The sequence below is a fragment of the Brassica rapa genome, chromosome A02 (assembly GCF_000309985.2).
Source record: "Brassica rapa cultivar Chiifu-401-42 chromosome A02, CAAS_Brap_v3.01, whole genome shotgun sequence".
NCBI lineage: Eukaryota > Viridiplantae > Streptophyta > Magnoliopsida > Brassicales > Brassicaceae > Brassica > Brassica rapa.
In genome coordinates, this window is record NC_024796.2 from 2576045 (window position 1) to 2588207 (window position 12163).

General features: G+C 31.6%; 3 protein-coding genes across 6 annotated transcripts; 1 reads left to right on the forward strand and 2 right to left on the reverse strand.

Moving 5' to 3' along the window:
- Nucleotides 1–327: 327 nt before the first annotated feature.
- LOC103850927 (cytochrome P450 724B1) lies at nucleotides 328–4949 on the forward strand. The gene is made up of 9 exons (XM_009127723.3): nucleotides 328–1841; nucleotides 2159–2483; nucleotides 2568–2720; nucleotides 3139–3381; nucleotides 3460–3546; nucleotides 3718–3796; nucleotides 3893–3999; nucleotides 4101–4222; nucleotides 4601–4949. The coding sequence occupies exons 1-9, from the start codon at nucleotides 1627–1629 to the stop codon at nucleotides 4689–4691; spliced, it is 1422 nt and encodes a 473-aa protein (XP_009125971.1). The 5' UTR covers nucleotides 328–1626; the 3' UTR covers nucleotides 4692–4949.
- Nucleotides 4950–5312: 363 nt separating this feature from the next.
- Nucleotides 5313–8560, reverse strand: LOC103850928 (E3 ubiquitin-protein ligase RGLG2). 4 transcript variants are annotated; one of them, XM_009127725.3, is made up of 11 exons: nucleotides 8303–8560; nucleotides 7706–8042; nucleotides 7541–7625; nucleotides 7208–7462; nucleotides 7029–7126; nucleotides 6459–6538; nucleotides 6271–6376; nucleotides 6074–6201; nucleotides 5819–6011; nucleotides 5679–5735; nucleotides 5313–5590 (listed from the first exon to the last, which is right to left on the reverse strand). In XM_009127725.3, the coding sequence occupies exons 2-11, from the start codon at nucleotides 7976–7978 to the stop codon at nucleotides 5510–5512; spliced, it is 1356 nt and encodes a 451-aa protein (XP_009125973.1). In that variant the 5' UTR covers nucleotides 7979–8042; nucleotides 8303–8560; the 3' UTR covers nucleotides 5313–5509. The 4 variants fall into 4 exon arrangements, with proteins under 4 accessions (XP_009125973.1, XP_009125974.1, XP_033141388.1 ...); XM_009127726.3 differs by having other exon boundaries at nucleotides 7706–7982; nucleotides 8303–8511; XM_033285497.1 differs by having other exon boundaries at nucleotides 8179–8508.
- A 1780-nt stretch (nucleotides 8561–10340) lies between these two features.
- Nucleotides 10341–12019, reverse strand: LOC103850929 (surfeit locus protein 2). Its single transcript, XM_009127728.2, has 5 exons — nucleotides 11729–12019; nucleotides 11458–11555; nucleotides 11058–11384; nucleotides 10864–10960; nucleotides 10341–10646 (listed from the first exon to the last, which is right to left on the reverse strand). The coding sequence occupies exons 1-5, from the start codon at nucleotides 11986–11988 to the stop codon at nucleotides 10547–10549; spliced, it is 882 nt and encodes a 293-aa protein (XP_009125976.1). The 5' UTR covers nucleotides 11989–12019; the 3' UTR covers nucleotides 10341–10546.
- Between the last annotated feature and the right edge of the window lie 144 nt (nucleotides 12020–12163).

Genomic DNA, 12163 nt, shown 5'->3' on the forward strand with positions numbered 1-12163 from the left:
GAAAGAATAGTCTTCTATCGTAAAATATTATTGTTATCCTAATTTCTAAATCAAAAACCAAAATCTACAGTATTTCTTGGAAAATTGAAAACTTTCCAAAAATAGCAGTTTTTAAGAAAATTATTTTAAAATACTATATACTGATGAAAAATTCTGAAACAATACTCATCTATACTAAAATATTCTTGTTATCCTAATTTCTAAATCACAAACCCAAATCATTTATAAACAATACTCATCTATCCTAAAGTTTTCAATTTCTAAATCACAAACCCAAATAATCTGTATATAGTATTTTTAAATAATTTTCTTATAAATTATTTGTAAATATTCTTGTTATCCTAATTTATAAATTATAAACTCAAATATACAGTATTTCTCTAATATGTGAAAATTTTTCAAAAATAATAGTTTTTATGAAAATTATTTTAAAATACAACATGTTCATGAAAAACTCTGAAAGATTAATCAAATATCCATAAAATTATCCCACTCATTTTTTATGTTTTTAAGCCATTTGAACGTTTTTGAATATGCAGGTTTTTCAGATCTGGATTTAATATGCAGGTTTTTCAGATCTGGAAAACTTTTGGGACGACTTACTTGTTTGTAATGGTTCGCTGTAACGAAGACCATTTTTTCCCTCTTCCTACGCCACCTCCTCTCAATTAGAACTCGGTATATTAAAATTGACCATATCCATATAATGGATCAAGATGTCATCGGTAAAAACATATATATTCATATGTTTTCTTATATTGAAATTTGACCATAGGAAATTGTTTTAATTGTATGACACCAAATTTATTTCTGGTTTACAGCTTTAATAAACCGGATCTATTACATTATTACCCGTAAAAATGGATCAAATTATTATTTTAGTTAGTTTTCTATATTTCCATATCTTTAAAGATGAGAATTATTAATTCAAAATACATGTAGTTATATTTTTTTTCCTTTTTCATTAGATAAATTATTTGAACAAGATTATACTAACAAATTATAAAAATATGTAATCAAAAAACATACTTAAATACATAACAAATACATAAAAATATATATACAAATTATAAAAATACATAACAAATATATAAAATATGTTAGATTATTTTATATAAAAATACATAATATTATAATCAAAATCTAGTACATATTTTTAAAAGTCAATACTATTTGGTAATGACACATAAATATTTAACAACAACAGACATTGTCTTTATTCATTGATTTGATTCCAAATGTGTAGTGTGGAAAATCTGAAAGTTATACAGTAATGACACATGTCAAATTTTAACAACCCTTACAAGAATAAGCATCGTTTCCTTTGGATACAATGTACTTCTTTTTTTTTGGTAAAAAAAAAACAAAATATCACCCTACTGACACATGTCAAAATTCTTTCTAACATATGTTACATACCAGTAATCATTGTTTCATTGAATACAATGCTTTTTTTTGACAAATATCAATAAAATTGATTATGTTGTCTAAAGAATAGGGAAATTTACACTATGGATTCTTTCTAGTATTTGCTTGTGTATGTGTATATATAGAGGTATATAGACCAAGATATAGAATTATAAGAGACACACTCATTAAAATAGGATCAGTCTAATAAGAAAGACAATGTTGTTCTTATCGATCATTTTATCGTTAGGATTTGTCTTCCTCTCTATAATTTTGATTCATTATGTTTCAGTATCTAAGCAAAATGAAACAAAAGATAATAACTCATCGCTAAGTGGTAGCATGGGATGGCCGTTTATTGGAGAAACCATTTCTTTCTTCAAACCTCATAGATCAGACTCCATTGGCACATTCTTGCAACAACGTGTTTCACGGTAACAATGACTTATTTTCTTTAACTGATCATCTTGTTTATATAAATTGCCCCGAAAAATATCACAGAAAACTAGAAGCAATTTCATTTTGATTGGAGAATAATCTCCATAGTAATACAAACGAAACTCTATGTGCAAGAGAAATCTCTCTGAATTTATGCATATATGACATTCTTGTTTTCTGACCAAATTTTGGTTATTGTTGATAAAAAGAAATCCAATAGAAAAAAGTTGGATATTGTAAATCTGTAATTGTAATAATACAAGATAATACCTTATCTAAATTGGAGATCATTAAAAATTGTTTTTTTTTTCAGGTATGGAAAAGTTTTCATGTCAAATCTATGCGGTGGAAAAGCAATAGTGTCATGTGACCAAGAACTCAACATGTTCATACTTCAAAACGAAGGGAAGTTATTTACATCGGATTATCCAAAAGCGATGCATGACATTCTCGGCGAATATTCCCTCTTACTAGCTACCGGAGAAATTCACAGGAAACTAAAAAATGTTATCATTAGCTTCATCAATCTCACAAAGTCGAAACCCGAGTTTCTTCTCTGCGCAGAGAACCTCTCTATATCGATGCTAGAGTCATGGAAAAATTGCCGAGAAATCGAATTCCATAAAGAAGTTAAAATGGTAATCAATTATTATAGAGTCATTAACCTTCATTTAGTATATCTTTTTTGATTCTGGTATCTTTCTTGTGGTTGAATTATTCAGTTTACTATGAGTGTTATGGTAAACCAACTATTGAGCATCAAACCAGAAGATCCAGCAAGACGTTATGTATTACAAGATTTTTTAACTTATATGAAAGGGTTTGTATCGTTACCAGTACCGCTTCCAGGAACGGCCTATACAAACGCAATTAAGGTTAGATCCAATCCTATTACATTAAATCCTCCAAGATAACAAAAAAGTTAACCTCCTCATTGAAATTTTAATTTCACGGATTAAGGTTTTGATTTTTTTTTTGTTCAAACTGTCGTACGTTTTCCTTTTGCGTTTAAAATATAAAATCTGAGCTATTTTGTAAGAATTAAAATATGTAAATCCACTTTTTAGGGTTTTACACTTCAGCTATGTCCATTTTGTGGGGGTTAAAAGCTATATATGCGTCAGGCATTTTCGTACGTTTTACTTATAGACACATTTATATTGGTGTCACAAAAAAAAGACACATTATATATGCAGTTGCATAGCATATATAATTTAATATAATATAATATATAGTTATCAATTTTTTTTTGGAACAAATATATAGTTATCAATTATTTTCAATGTTTGGTAGGCTAGGAAGAGATTGTCCACGAGGGTTATGGACATGATAAAACAAAGAGAACAAGAGATGAAAAAAGGATTAAGAGAAGAAGATTTTCTAGATGTGATCATGTCAAATGAGGATCTAAATTATGAAGAGAAAGTTAGTATTGTATTGGACATTTTGCTTGGAGGCTTTGAAACGAGTGCCACTCTTCTTTCCTTGGTTGTCTATTTTCTCGCAAAATCACCAAATGATCTTCAAAAACTCAAGGTTTAGTTCTTATATCTTTTCTCCTTATCTATAGATATTTGCAATGCTTAGCTTATCCATGCATGTGAATATATGCAGGAAGAACATGAATCAATTAGAGCCAAGAAAGGAGATGAAGAACTCTTGAACTGGGAAGATTATCAGAAGATGGAATTCACCCAACGTGTACCGATCCCATAATTCATTTTCGTTTTTTTTTCTTTTATCAAAAATGTTTTGGTAAACAAGTTAAAATATTTATATACTAATTTAAAATCATAGGATATATATTGATCTTTAGTTTTTAAATGTGTTCTTTTTACAAGTACTTTTTATATAATTCGATCGAATTTACAGGTGATGTCTGAAGCACTGCGATGTGGAAATATCGTCAAGACGGTACATCGAAAAACTACCCATGATATTAAATTCAAAGGTTAATTAACTTTAATCATCTTATTTTTTTTAAAAAATTACTAGTTAATTAAAAGCAAATATTAAATTAAATTTGCAATATGCTTTTGATTAGCAGAATATGTGATTCCAAAGGGATGGAAGGTGTTTCCTATTTTCACAGCAGTACATCTTGATCCATCTCTCCATGAAAATCCTTATGAATTTAATCCCATGAGATGGACTGTAAGTACAATATTTATAACAGATGCATTCAAATGGTAAGCAGAAATAAAAGTAAACTGAAAGAAGAAATTAATGTTGTTTCTTGAAAACTATATAAATAGGACAAGGGGAAGATGAATAAGAAAACGACGGCGTTTGGAGGAGGAGTACGGGTATGTCCTGGTGGTAAACTTGGAAAACTCCAGATAGCTTTCTTCCTTCATCATCTTGTCCTCTCTTATAGGTTTGTCTCCCTCTAATCACTCTCTCTCTCTAGTTAACTAAGAGTATGATTAATAGATGATTCTAAAGATGAGGTTCTTAGCGGAATATAAGAAATGTCTCTTAACTTTTAACTAAAAAAATCTAAGAACCGGCTCTTAACTAAAAAACTTAAGAGTCGGTTCTTAATTGTTTTATTTAAATTTAAGAGACGGTTTCTTATATTCCATTAAGAACTTCACTCTAAGAACCCCCTTTAATCATGCTCTAATGATTTAGACTCTTTATCCGACATAATCATCTATCATAGTATGTTTAATTCATAGTTAGATTTGTTTTATACCATTCAAGTTTCCAAAATTACCATTAGCTCATGTCGAAACTTTTTGTACATTGGTAGGTGGAAAATCAAGTCAGATGAAATGCCAATAGCGCATCCTTACGTAGAGTTCAAGAGAGGCATGCTTTTGGAGATCGACCCAACAACTTAAATCCATGAAGATTAGCTGCGTTAAAAATGAATCCATCTGATATTGAAATTTAAATTAACCTTCAGAAACTAAAAATCTAGCGTTTTAATTATGTCGTATTTTAAGTTGCTTCCGTAGCAAAATCGTGTATGATATTGATATATTAGTTAGCTGTTCTTTTCAATCTTGCTCTTTCTCTCATGTATATTGTTTGAATAATGTTGGAGCTGACTCTATTTTTATGTTGGTAATGTCGGTTTGAACAATTTTTAAAATTAATGGTAATGCTCCACTAGATTAAGTTAGTGAGTGAAGTTCTCAACTCCTTGTTTGTCGTTTACTATCCATTGATGAATGATTGAATTACTTACGTTACGTATCTCTATTTTACATTTTTGCTGAAAAAGTTACAAATCAAACACATAACCAGATGTAGTTAGAAAGATAAGAGGATCCCAAGTCTACAATATTGTCTCCTAACACTGAACCGATTTATATTTGATGTGTTTTCTTTTAAAGGTCGTTACATGATAACTCTAGGAAGAGATAATGTAGAGGGTAAGTTACCATTATGAACTTGAAAAGATTTGTCGAAAACACACTTATTGTTAAGAGAAGAAGGATTAACTTGCATGGACTTAGGATCACACACTGATAACAGCATTTTTTTACTCAAAGCAGAGTGAATAAACGAATACAGTTAACACATATATTCTTTTTACATGAAAGATCCGATCATTCTCGGAGAAACCTCAGTAAGTTATATCAAACTAAATTCCCAAAATATATTGTAAGAAGATGAACAAGTAGAGAAGGGTTGTCGATCTGATCTCTACTCGTTAGTAGAGTTTAATCCTTGTCTGGATCGGTGCACGGCAAATTGGACACACTTGAAGATCAGGTCCACACTCGCAACAAGTCTTGTATCAAAACATTAAAACGAAGTTACTTTAATGTTTCAATCGATTTAGTAAAGAAGAAGATTAACATTATATTTGTAGGATTTACCTGATGTCCACAACCAAATGCCATGTCTTTAGGATTGCTCAAACAAATCGGACATATCTGTTACATAGAACCAATAACATGAACTTTCGAACCTTAGTTATAATATAATTTTAATAAATAGAATTTTTTTTTTAAAGTACCTGGTTATCAGAAGCTGAGGTTGTAGCGGGTGGCGCAGGACTAGACCTTACAGTATAGCTTTCACTTGGATAAGAAGGTACACTCGGTTTGAAACTTGGAACACGATTAGCATTTGGCTTGTTGTAGGACGATGCTCCACCTTGCATTGGAGGTGGAAGTGGGAACCGTTCCGCGATCTTCCCATTTCTTCTCCTGCAAGAAAGAAAAGTTAACAAAGAAGAGAAAGTTGACAACTATTATGTTTAGGGATTTACCCTAAAAGGCTAAGCTCTAAGGTGGCCTTGTACTGTTGAGGAATCTCCATGAGAGCAGACAGAGCGAACTCTGTTTCCTTTAATGACTGAGCTTTCTTCTTTGCCATGATCTCTGTGAAGTTGACGAACTAGAAACAGAACATCACATAAAATGACATCCATCTTTGACGTCTTTTAGCTTTTAAAGATAAACTTACTTGGAAGTTATCAAAAGCTCTGGCGGGAATATTATCATCAAACTCCCTCATCATGTCCCATGGTCCATCCCCTACGCCGACCAAGACAATTGATAGAGGAAGCTTACTGCCTTATACAACAAAAATCAAATCAGATACAAAGAGAGATAACTTCAAACAAAGTGGAAAGATTCAGACAATATTACAACCTTGCTTGCACGATAGCATCAACAGTCTTCAGTTCTTGCGGACTTAACTGTCCATTTTCAGTGTCAACGCTTCTTGTAACCTGAAGTAACCAGTCAATAAATAAAGGCTTCTTGTCATTGACACAAAAAAAAAACAATGTTCAAAAAATAGCTAGACACTAGTTAGGCATTTTACATGAGATTATTGATTAGGTGGGTGCCTAAATCGATTTTTTAATCAGTCGTTCTGAAAATTATTTCGTTTAGATTCGATTTGCTTTGCTGAATAGACCTAAGCCTCGTCTAGACCGATTTTTAATGTTCAAAAAACAGCTAGACACAAATTTGTCTAATTTTTTTTTGTATATCTAATTCTGATAACTTATCACAATCATTTTATTATTAAACTCAAAAACTAAAATATCTTAAAATAAATTTAAAATATATATATAATAAATCAATAATTTGTTTACACCTAGACTCTATAATCAGCCTAGCATAGTTACTAAAATCCTCTATAAAGCGCCTAGTTATAGGCTAGCGATTTCTTAAACATCAAGAAACAGAGGATCATAACAGTAGTGTTCATACCTGCCCATCTGCTATAATCACTAGGACATGATACTGGCCACCACTCTGCTCAACAATAGTCATGGCCATATCAATGATCGGAGCAAACGAGGTGGGACCTGTAACATGTTCCAACATTTTTCAAATTAACATCTTTGTTAACATTTGAAATCCCCAAAGAAAGAAAAAAGAAACAAAACCTGCAAGCTTAAGCTGAGGCACAATCTCTTTATACCGACCAAGCACTTCCTCAAACCCATTACAGAACCTTTCCTCTGGATTGAAACTAAACACGTCTTGATCATGCGTTGAAGCATCTCCAAATCCATAGCACGGAATCAAGTTGTCCTCGTCGAAGGCTGCTAAGGTTCTTCCTATGATAGCAATGGCTTGCTCATAAGGGTTGGGAGTGTTGCCTATGAAGTGTAGGCTTTTCCTATTGAAGGACCTGGCTCCTGTTATCAACAATAAAGTGTTAAAATCATTTTATACATTACAACTAAAAGACAGAATGTTGTTGCAATCTCACCGACCTGTCCACTCGTTGCTCTTAGTGAAATCAATACCGACAATGAGGTTTGAAGATTCTAGACCCGCATGAGCAAGAGCCTTCGTCACCTAAAGGAAATAGAACAATAATGTGAGGCTTTTTTTTCTTTGTAATCATCAAGAAGCAAACTAGAGATTAAAATTGTCACCTGGTCCAAAGAGGAGTAATCATCAGAGATTTTGGAGTACTTGCGCTCCAACCTCTTCTTATCATTGCCATAACTTTGAGAAGGCGGCGGCTGAGAGTAAGGCTGAGTAGTATACGAAGGTGAAGGAGGTTGTGCAAACTCAGGAGGTGGAGCATAAGAAGGTGGAGGAGGATACTGAGGATAGGATTGATGAGAAGCCCATGGTGATGAAGATGACCTACACGATGATGAAGACCGCTGTCTCCATTTCTCCTTAGAGTTCCCTGTCCCCATCAAACTCGAAAAAGGTAAAACCTTTTGGATTCAGTTCAAACCTTCTCAAGGTCAATTTAGTAACCTACAAAAGAAAAAGATAAAAGATTTGGCATTTAGAGTATATTGATGAATCCCAGAAAAAAAAGTCAGAAACTTTGTGGAATACTATAACCTGAGGATTAGTGAAAGAGTAGTTTTTTTCAGACAAAGCTACGAACTTTACAATTAGTTTCACTGTCCGAATTGAACCAAGACTGAATCTGCCGACACTTGGCGGAAAAAGCATAACACCAGTGACCCGTTTTTGTATCGAGAAGTGTGATAGAGACGAAAAAGAGTCACCTTGGGACTTGACGAAGAGATGAATCAGAGTGAAGGAGCTGCCTTCGATCCAAATCCAGCAGAGTTTCCCATTTTTTGATCGAAAGCAGTTTCACTTTCTGCTCTCTCTATCTCTCTATCTCTGTTGTTTTGTTTCTTCTATCAAATCATTACGACAATGATAAATCACTTTTCTTTTAAATAAATTGCGAAGCACGCTTATGGCGGATATTTTCTATGATTCACTTTACTAAAATTATTATTCACTCTTCCAAAAACAATTGGCCCTAATATTTTATTGTGGATTTGCAAAGTCCAAAGAGTCTGACTATATCAATTCTTTAGTTTATAAATTAAGCAATACTTAAACATAAGTAAAAACTAGATTTTCACCCGCACAACCGTGCGGGTATATATTTTCACATTTATATATATATATATATATATATATTTATTTATTTATTTTACATAATTATTATATATTTTTAATGTTACTCACATATTTAAATATTTGTATAATTATGCCAAATATAATAATTTTATAGTTTTCATGCTGTAAATTAAAATCATCACATATATATGTTGCTTATTATATATTTGTCCTATTGAATTTGCGTTTGATTACTAAACTAAATTTTTTAATGCATGAAACAACATATATGAAAACAATTTTGTATTTAATTTATTATAATCATGATCCGTAATTCAAATCGCTAGATTTTTTTAGTAATTTTTAATGTTTATTAATTTTATATAATAAATTACTGTATATTAAAAAGTTTAATATAAGTTAAATTTTTATACATGTATTATATAGTTTACTAATATTAACCCGTTCTACCAACATATTATATTTTTAGCATAAATATTTTATATTTATGAAAATAAAATATGTTAACTTATCTATTTAAAATAATTTTATCATATTTTGTTCAATATAACGTTTTTATTTTAAAATGATAGATATTATTATAAAATTGATAAAATAGGATAGAATTTTGTTCTTTTAGTAACATTTCATTACTAATTACAAAATTAGTTGAAAATATTTATATTCAATTTATGACAATTAAGATCTTATTATAATCTTTTTCAAGAGATTTGTTAGAATTTTATTTTATTTTTTTTAAAATTAAAAGATATAAAAGATATTATGATTAAAGTAGTTAAAAATATTATATATATTAGCATTAGTGATATACATTTAATAGAAAATTTAAATGATGGTCCAAATAAAAATATCACTCATCAAAATCATGATTTTTATTTTATTAGAAAACAAATTTGAAAAAATTAAAATAAAAATAAATATTTATTTCTAACAAAATCTTTAAAAATTATTAGTAAATGTATTTTTGAAATTAATTAATTTCATTTTATTTAAATTTTCGTTTATAAGCCAAAACTATATTCATTTTTAATTTCTAATTATATTTTATGATAATTTATATTAAAACTAACTAATTTTCGAAAGTAAATTTAAAAAGATTCTAAGAAGATTTTAAAAAGATTTTGTTAGAACATTTTAAATATATTCATTTGTATTTCAAATAAAAAGATAAAGATATTAAAATTTATAATAATGAACTTATGTAAAGTATGATATTTTTTAGGAATTGTCCAAACTAAAAAATCACACATAAAAGAAGTCATGACTTCTGTTTTAATATATTAGATGATGTTTTTAGAGCGAGAGAATAATTATTCTCCTTTCCTTTTCCTTTTTTTTAATTTAGTCTTCAGATTATGAAATGTTTAGATTTTTTTTTTTTTTTTTTTAAATGTTTAGAATTATCATTGAGGTTGTCTTAATCTCGGTATAACATCCTTTTGGTTTTCTTTAGAGATCAGACACCACACGTGAAAGTTCAGTGGACTTAACTTCTATTTGTGTAACAAAATGTACCCGTGACCGTTCTTTTCCAGGAGCAGACAAGATAATACGTGGACTGCACTATGGATCCAAATAACTAGAGTATAAAATTAATTACTTAAACCTAACCAAAACCATAAGTTATACTGGCTGAACCTATGTAAATTATGATTCAACAACCATCTCTAAATTTAATGTTTTTGACAGTTTTATTAAATATGTAAATGTTATATGATTCGGATCATCGACTCAAAAGAACCATTAACCCGTTTTCTATCACCAGTAAATAATATCAAAACTGATCCCATAAATTGAAAAAAACAGAGTACAAAGTGCCAATGCACACAAACGAGGGAAGAACAAAAGAGAGAAAGAGAGAGATCGGATATAACTTATGACGCTGTTGTTTTGACCTTCTTGTTCTTCTTATTCTTCTTCTTCTTCGAGGAAGGAAGGCTACTGGAACTGAGCTCTTCAGGTTTCCTCTTTTTACTGTTAAAGAACACAAATGTTGTCACTAAACTCCTCAAATCACTGAATTAACTCTGCCTACACCGACTTTATTTCAACACAGCTCATCTGTTATCTATCAGTATATATCAAATCTAAACTAAAAGGTAAATTACTTTCCGAGTCAAACAAAACTTAGATACTCCCACGGTCATCAGTTAGCAAAAAAATTATAAAAGGGGTGAAAAATTCATGGTACCTTTCAGGAGTCTCATCCAAACTATTTTTGCCATCTTCATCAACTTCACCTATTATGCAGTCATCCAAACTAGCCTCGCCATCTTCATCAATTTCACCTATTTCGCATTTTAATAAAAACAATTGAGACTTAAACATGAATCCATAATACCAAAAGCAGAAGTAATGGGATACAATACACACAAGTAAACAAACCTATTGGTTCCTCTTCTTCCTCTTCAGAATCTGATCCCCACCGGTCACCTCCATCATCAAAGTCCCACCTCTCTCCATCCGGTGGCATCCAAAAGTCAAGCTCTTTCTCCTCACCTTCTTCACCATTTTCATTCTCAACTCCATCAGTAACATCCTCTCCACTCCTCTCCTCCTTTTCATCTAACTCCTTCTTTTTCTTCTTCTTCTTATCCTTCTTCTTCTTCTTTTTATTCTTCTTCTTTCCTTCCTTTACACCATCCTCTTTCGCCACAGCTTCACCACCTTCCTCAGGAACAGATCCACACTCTTTCTCTCGTTCCTTCTCCTCTATCACACAAACAACAACAACACAACCGTTAACAACATCAATACCTTATCATCAACCTTCAAAATCACAAACCTAGTTTGTTGAGAAAGCGCCGTCCATTGAGATGCTTCCAAATATGCTCCTCAGTCTTGTTCACCGTATCACCCGTAAGCTTACACAACAGCTTTGAACTACAAAACAAAACAGGCCAACAACTCAAAATCTTGTAATAATAATCTCTCTTGTGCATTACATTCGCATAAAAACAAGACCTTTACTTGAGCAAGAGCACAATTCCCAAATCTAAACCCTAAATCCAACAAAACCCTAAACCCTAATTCAATCAAAATTGAAAATAGATTACCGAGAGGTGGGATCTTGCTCAAACAAGTTAAGAGGCGGCTTGCTGTGGGATAAGGCGTGGTCGATAAGCCCTAAACGGCACCGTTTGCTCTCTGAATAGACCTTCTTGTCTTTCTCGAGCAGCTCGTGGCCCGTTTGCACGCATCTGAATCTCCCGTTCTCCAGCTTCTTGTACTTTGGCTTCCCCAATAGGTTAGCGCCTTCCTTCGTCGTCGTCGTCGTCGTCGTCGTCGGCGTCATCTCTTCCTCTGTGGCCGCCATTGGTGTGTCGCGATTTGTGTTCACTGAAAGGAGGAGACTGCAAAGTAGTTTGAATGAGACAAACGACTTGCCGTTTTACTGTTTCTAAGATCAGTTGCACGTCGTTTTGTTTATGTGGGCCTTTTCAAAGGTTAGGCAATATATGGGCCTGTTGGTCGTTATGTTTTAGATAACA

Bases quoted from the DNA above. Each gene is read 5' to 3' on its own strand.
- LOC103850927 (XM_009127723.3), top strand. From the start codon at position 1,627: ATGTTGTTCTTATCGATCATTTTATCGTTAGGATTTGTCTTCCTCTCT. The intron at 2,484-2,567 runs GTAATCAATTAT...TGAATTATTCAG, and splicing joins TCCATAAAGAAGTTAAAATG to TTTACTATGAGTGTTATGGT. The intron at 3,382-3,459 runs GTTTAGTTCTTA...GAATATATGCAG, and splicing joins ATGATCTTCAAAAACTCAAG to GAAGAACATGAATCAATTAG.
- LOC103850928 (XM_009127725.3), bottom strand. From the start codon at position 7,978: ATGGGGACAGGGAACTCTAAGGAGAAATGGAGACAGCGGTCTTCATCA. The intron at 7,626-7,705 runs GTGACAATTTTA...TATTTCCTTTAG, and splicing joins ATTACTCCTCTTTGGACCAG to GTGACGAAGGCTCTTGCTCA. The intron at 5,591-5,678 runs GTAAATCCTACA...TTTTGATACAAG, and splicing joins CATTTGGTTGTGGACATCAG to ACTTGTTGCGAGTGTGGACC.
- LOC103850929 (XM_009127728.2), bottom strand. From the start codon at position 11,988: ATGGCGGCCACAGAGGAAGAGATGACGCCGACGACGACGACGACGACG. The intron at 10,961-11,057 runs GTTTGTTTACTT...AATGCGAAATAG, and splicing joins GGAAGAAGAGGAACCAATAG to GTGAAATTGATGAAGATGGC. The intron at 10,647-10,863 runs GTACCATGAATT...GTTCTTTAACAG, and splicing joins TTGGATGAGACTCCTGAAAG to TAAAAAGAGGAAACCTGAAG.